The sequence below is a fragment of the Myotis brandtii genome, unplaced genomic scaffold (assembly GCF_000412655.1).
Source record: "Myotis brandtii unplaced genomic scaffold, ASM41265v1 scaffold78, whole genome shotgun sequence".
Taxonomy (NCBI): Eukaryota; Metazoa; Chordata; class Mammalia; order Chiroptera; family Vespertilionidae; genus Myotis; species Myotis brandtii.
In genome coordinates, this window is record NW_005371131.1 from 116287 (window position 1) to 122357 (window position 6071).

General features: G+C 58.6%; 1 protein-coding gene across 2 annotated transcripts; it reads left to right on the forward strand.

Moving 5' to 3' along the window:
• The first annotated feature begins 59 nt into the window (after positions 1 to 59).
• DNAL4 (dynein, axonemal, light chain 4) lies at positions 60 to 5707 on the forward strand. 2 transcript variants are annotated; one of them, XM_014530809.1, is made up of 4 exons: positions 60 to 1676; positions 2815 to 2898; positions 4077 to 4175; positions 5470 to 5707. In XM_014530809.1, the coding sequence occupies exons 1-4, from the start codon at positions 1608 to 1610 to the stop codon at positions 5593 to 5595; spliced, it is 378 nt and encodes a 125-aa protein (XP_014386295.1). In that variant the 5' UTR covers positions 60 to 1607; the 3' UTR covers positions 5596 to 5707. The 2 variants fall into 2 exon arrangements, with proteins under 2 accessions (XP_014386295.1, XP_005883251.1); XM_005883189.2 differs by lacking the exon at positions 5470 to 5707 and having other exon boundaries at positions 76 to 1676; positions 4077 to 5179.
• Positions 5708 to 6071: the final 364 nt, after the last annotated feature.

A 6071-nucleotide genomic window follows, 5' to 3' on the forward strand; every position in this document is an offset into this window, starting at 1 on the left:
GGGGGGGGGGGGCGGCGAGCGGGGGGGGGGGGGGGGGGGGTAGCACAGCCAGAAAAGCGCGCGGTAAGCTCAGCGCTCGGCCAAACAGGGCAAGTCAGCGTTGGAACCGCAGACATGGGAGGGAAGACCAAACGTTCACCTCCCACTGGAGTCCCGGAGCCACGCACTGAGGTCAGTGCTGTGGGTGCCTGCTGCGTGCCGGTGCTGAGAGAAGGCCTGATGGAGGGTTAGGGGTGCCCACACCAGAGACGGCCCAGTCTCGCGCCAGCTCTGCTGCTCATAGGTCAGCTGCATAGCGGCCCCGGCCTCTGTGGGTGCAGGGCCGAACTCGGGTGTTGCGGCACTTTGCACACTGGAAGCCTGTTAAATGGCACCGTCGTTACCTGCTCGTTACTGCGCTGGGCATCTGGGGGCTCAGTGGCTATGCCATGAACACAACTTCACTCAGAAATGTCAGAAATGCTGGAATAACATGTCTGTCCTGGATTTGTTTGAAATGGGTGTTAAAAGGGGTTTAACAACATGAGCACAGCCAGAAAAGGGCACTTATAGTAGCACTTCTTCTGAGTTTAAAAAAAAAAAAAGTCTTTCAATTATCGGATGAATTGAAGTATAAAGAGAAACACCAGGATGCCCAGCGATGCCCCGGGTCCTTTAGGGTCCAGGCCCGTCTCTTCAGGAAAAGCCCATCTGTAATTAGATAACTGGACTTGGAAAGGAAAACCTACGCGTGTGTCTTCGGCTTTATAGCTTCCCGGTCACAGCCACGTGCATTCTCTGATTCCCTGGCGTTCTCTGATGCCGGCCAAGTGCCTGGCACTGTGCTCGTTGCTCACATACGTTGTCTCACTTGATTCTCATAACAGCCTCATGAGGGGGACGGTGACTACCCTCGTGTTACTGATGAGGACTCTGAGGCCAAGGCCAGGCTGGGGTGCACAGGAGGAGCAGCACCAACGCCCAGGCCTCCAGCCCCTGGGCCGGCCAGGACAGGGGGGTGAGCAGGGGGAGGGAGAGCCTGGCGTGCCAGAGGACACGGCACCGCTGTTCCCACCCTCCTGCAGGCCAGGGACCTACAGGAGGAGGCCCTCGCTCTCCCATAAGCCCAGGATTGCCGATCGTGACCTGATACTGTTTCATCACGTCTGCTGAGAAACAGGACCATGTTCGCCGTGGGCATGCAAGGCTCTGTTTGTTCATTGCTGGCTCCAGCTCCATCGTCGGCCTGGCCCGCAGTCAGTATTTGTCTTGAAAACGACGGTGTGGGCTGTGGCATCATACCCGTGTGTTCCTCACCAGGTCCCAGCATCTCGTGTTGACTCATCTCCCGTCTGCAGACTTGCTGGCCATTTGGAAACGGATGCGGAGGAGTGAAGACTGGGAGGTGTCAAGTTGTCACTGAGACATGTCTAATTGGCGACGTGTGGTTTTAAAGCCAACTCTCTCCCCCTGGTTTCCCTGTTTTCCGCAGCACCCCTCGTTAAGACGTTTTCTGCTCCCATCACGCTGGCAGGGCCTGCGTCCTGAGTCTCCTGGGTGTGTCCTAATTGCCCATCTCGGCACCTCGTGAAAGCCCCCTCGCCTCCAGTGGTCACGGTGGAAGGATCATGGGAGAAGCAGAAGGGAAGAAAGATGAGGCTGATTATAAACGCCTGCAGACCTTCCCTCTGGTCAGGGTAAGCCCCAGCGAGGGAGGCAGGGGGCCAGGGGCCCACGCAGCCTCGGAGGGAGGCGAGAGGCAGTGGGGGAAAGTGAGGAGGAGGGCTTGCTGGCTCAGAACTAGAGATTTAGAAGTCAGCGGTACTTCATTCATTCATTCATCCATCCATCCATTCATTCAACAAGTATTTATTGAGGCCACCCTGCATATCCTGGGCTGTTCTAGGCTGTGGATATACTTGTGAACCAGACCGAGGAGGCCTGGCCCGCAGGAAGGAAAGGTTTCAACAACATAGTTTCCGTTCCTGAGTGAGGGGAGAGGAGCTTTATGGGGAAAAGCGGGGTTGTCTTTTTGACATTGGAGTGCGGTTGTCAAGTAGGCAGTTGGATGTAGGAGTCTGGAGCCCAAAAGAGAGATTAAAACTGGGGGTGAAATTGTGGGACCCCTCCCCAATATAAGATAAGTAAATCCACGGAACAGGCTAGGCCAGTGGTCGGCAAACTCATTAGTCAACAGAGCCAAATATCAACAGTACAACGATTGAAATTTCTTTTGAGAGCCAAATTTTTTAAACTTAAACTATATAGGTAGGTACATTGTTATTAACTTAATTAGGGTACTCCTAAGGCTTAGGAAGAGCCACACTCAAGGGGCCAAAGATCCGCAAGTGGCTCGCGAGCCGCAGTTTGCCGACCACGGGGCTAGGGCCCGGGAGAGGAGAGAATGAAGAAGAGGGAAGGGTGGAGCCAAGCCCAGGCCCCCAGCGCTGGGACTGGGAGGGGATCCCGCCAAGTGGACTGAGAAGCGCAGCTGAGAGGCAGAGAGAAACCAGGAGCCACGAGGCTGCGCTGTCGGCTCCGGCTCCGGGGTGAGGGCAGCTGTGTCCGAGGGAGGCTGCCCGTGAGCCATTTTCTGAGCTGGATTCACTCCTGCCTGGGCGGCCGCCTCCCACGTCTGTTGGCTGCACATGGTGCGACGAGGCTTCCAGAAGGCAGAAGGGCCTGGGCCTTAGAGCCGCGTGGCCGCGCCCCCAGTTCCCAGAGGAGATGCCAGGGCTCAACCCAGTGTCCGCGCCTTAAGCTTGGGACAGAGAGGCCAGCCGAGCCCCGGCTACGGGCTCAGCTCTCTCTGTTTGTCGCCCTGCCCGTCTCTAGCACTCGGACATGCCAGAGGAGATGCGAGTGGAGACCATGGAGCTGTGTGTCACGGCCTGTGAGAAATTCTCCAACAACAACGAGGTATTGCCATTGGTGCAGGTGCCCCTCGTGCCTTTGGTGACCCCGTGGGTGAATCAAGTACCCTCCAGAGGGTCCTGCGGGGGCAGGCTAGAGCATCCGTAGCTGGGGCAGGGCGGTGAGGGCAGAGGCTAGCGCTGGCTGTGGGCACTGTTCTGGCAGTCACGCCCAGCCCTCGAGGGAGAAAAGCCAGAGGGGTCCTGGTGACGCCCCTGCCGCCTGCCCTGTCTCAGGGGGGCTGCTGGATAGGGCACCTTCCCTTGGCTCCGTGCCAGGGGAGAACAGGCCCGCCCAGGCATTCATTCGCATATCCATTCATCCATTCAGAGGGTTACACCCATCTCCTGCCGGCACCGTCTGCGTGCTGCTGGCACGGCCAGTGGGCATCCACACGGGATTGGTGTTACCAGTGGCTATAAGTGCTGAGAGAGAGAGAAGTTAGTGTCATGGCAGCCGGCGGGGAGGCAGACCCTGGCCAATCCCATCTCCAGCCCTTCCTAGCTCTTTAACCTTGGATGGGCCATTTCTCATCTCTGAGCCGTTTCCTAGTCTAGATCTGGGCAGTGGTGAGGATGTGTGCACTGAGGTGATGCGGACCAAGTGATCACATGGCACCTGGCACTGTGGTGGGTGCTACTGGTGCCCAGCAGATGCCCGAGCCTGGGACTTGTCGCACAAAGACTGGGCCCTGCCCTTCCCTAGACCCCTTCTTGAAGGAGTGAGCACAGGAAGGAGGGGGCTGTGGCGTGACGGAGGGGCGCAGTCCAGCACCCCTTCTGGGAGCCACGAACCCTCTAGGGAACAGCCTTTGTGTCCCTGCAGGTAGCCCGACGCCTCGCAGTGACGGTAATTTCCTGTGCAGTCAGCCTTCTGGGTGCTCTGGGCCTGTGACTCACAGTCCTGAGAACAGCCTGGTACTGACCCAGAAACAGAGCTGACCAGGACTCTGTGTCCAGCCTGAGGCCTGCTCTGCCCCCTCGGCCATCTTCCTGACGGGGAAGGCGATCTGGGCCTCTGCCCTGCGTGGTGGCCGGCGGGAGGGGGCCTCCTGGCACAGTGGTGGTTCCGGGGCAGGACAGCAGGACCAGGCGGCAGGCCTTCTCCTGCCAAGACTTCCGCTTCCCACAGAGGGAGCCGACGCTGTGCCCTGCACCCCCCTAACGAGCACCTCCTCGTTCCAGAGTGCCGCCAAGATGATCAAAGAGACGATGGACAAGAAGTTCGGCTCCTCCTGGCATGTGGTGATCGGCGAGGGCTTCGGGTTTGAGATCACACACGAGGTGAAGAACCTCCTGTACCTGTACTTCGGGGGGACGCTGGCTGTGTGCGTGTGGAAGTGCTCCTGACACTGTCCCTGCCCTGCCCCCGCCCTGCAGGGCTTTCCCCTGCCCCTCCTCCGGGTGGGGAGCAGCCCAGGCAGGGCCGAGTTTTCTGGAGAGCGTGGGGTCTTTCTTTTGTCCTGTGTACCCGTGTCCTGAGCCAGGCCCAGTGTGTGAATTTATCGACATCTCTCCCCCCAGGCTCCCAGCCATCTCACTCTGAGTCCCAGGGTGTGAGGGGCAGCAGGCAGTGGTCTCCATGCAGGGAGGCCGGGGGCATGTGACAGGGTAGGAGCGTGGGGAGGTGGAACTTCTCTCACGGGAACATGCCAGCCCCACGTCTCTCGGGGCTACACCCCTCGCATCCGGGAGCCCCTGCCTTCCACCCCAGGGCCGCTGGCAAGTGACCACTGCCCTTGTCTTTATGAACCGTATGCAAATGGCCCCAGGAAGGAGCCTCCCTTCCAGGGGCACCGGCAGCTTCTCTCCTCGTCCTCCGTCCTCCGTCCTCCGGGGAAGTGGGGACTCCCCAGAAGCCCCTTCCCTGAGCTGGCCCCAGGCTGAGCACCACTGCATCTCATGGGCCCCAGCTTCAGCCTGCAGACCAAGCAGCCTCTCCCCCACCCACAACCGCCAGGCTTCGTCCACCTTTTCCACTGCCCCCAGCCTGCAGCTGAGGGTTGGGAACTGCTGCCCGGCAGTTTCTCGAGGTGTCACTGAGCCTCCAGCGAGCCGCCTGGGCCAGGAGTGCCCTCGCCGGTGGCCCATCTCAGCAGGGAACCTGGCCTGCCAGTTACTTCTCATCAGGGACCACATGTTGATTTGTACTTCTTCTCTCTGTGGGTTTTCTATATTCTTTTTGAGTGTGGGGAGAGTGCTTTAGTAGAAGGATGAATCCTATTTTACATAGCGGTCTTATTTATATAAATGTCTTGGTTTTTACAATTAAAATGGCCAAAAACTGACTCCATCTACAGCCTCTTGAGGTTGGGGGAGACGTGTTCAGGATCCTCAGAGTGTGGTGTGTCCCAGGCACCGAGAGGCGTCTGGCCAGACAGCGAGGCCGCTGGAACCCTGTGCCCTGCACAGCCCCTGGCCCTGGCCCTGCCCAGTACCTCTGGGGTTCGGGCTGAGTGCAGTTCGCTGGGGCCATGTGGACACTGACTGGGATGCCCTTGGTGGCCAGACTGAGCTACTATCTAGATGTTTTCAGTCTCGCATGATTTAACTCAGTTCAAAGATGTTTATTCCACAGCTGTCGCGTGCCAGGCCCCAGGAGTGCAGATGCAAAGATGGAAAAGCCACAGAGCTCGCCCTCTGTGAGCTCATAGTTGGTCAGGAAGGAAGACTAAACCCAGTCACCCAACCGAATGGAAACTGACGTGATAAAAGTTAGGACGGGGGCATTCTGGGAGGAGGAAGGAGGGGCTGCACACCCAGCCCTGTTCTGTTTTCCCTTTGTTCTCCTCATCTGGTATTTAAAGCAACCACCTCCCACTGCCAGCTGCTATCTTTCATCCTTAGAAAGGCGGGGGTGAGGGTGGGGGTGGGGGTGAACCGGAGGCAGATGACCTGAATTGGTATTAATAATATTCTCAAACTATTGGGTGCCCCAGGTGTGCCAAGCACTTCACTGAGCCTCTTCCAAGCTCTGCTCGTGACTGCTTACATTCACTCTGTGAGATCAGTGTCCCCCGCCCTTGTTCAGACGAGGGGTGAAGTCCAGAGCGGCTCCGCTCCGGGCCACACAGCCACTGAGTGGCAGAGCCAGGATTCATCACAGGCCAGGCCTGTGACCCCGAGCCCCCGCTCTACACCCCCTCCAGGGTCAGCCTGCCAGCTGGGACAAGCCACTTG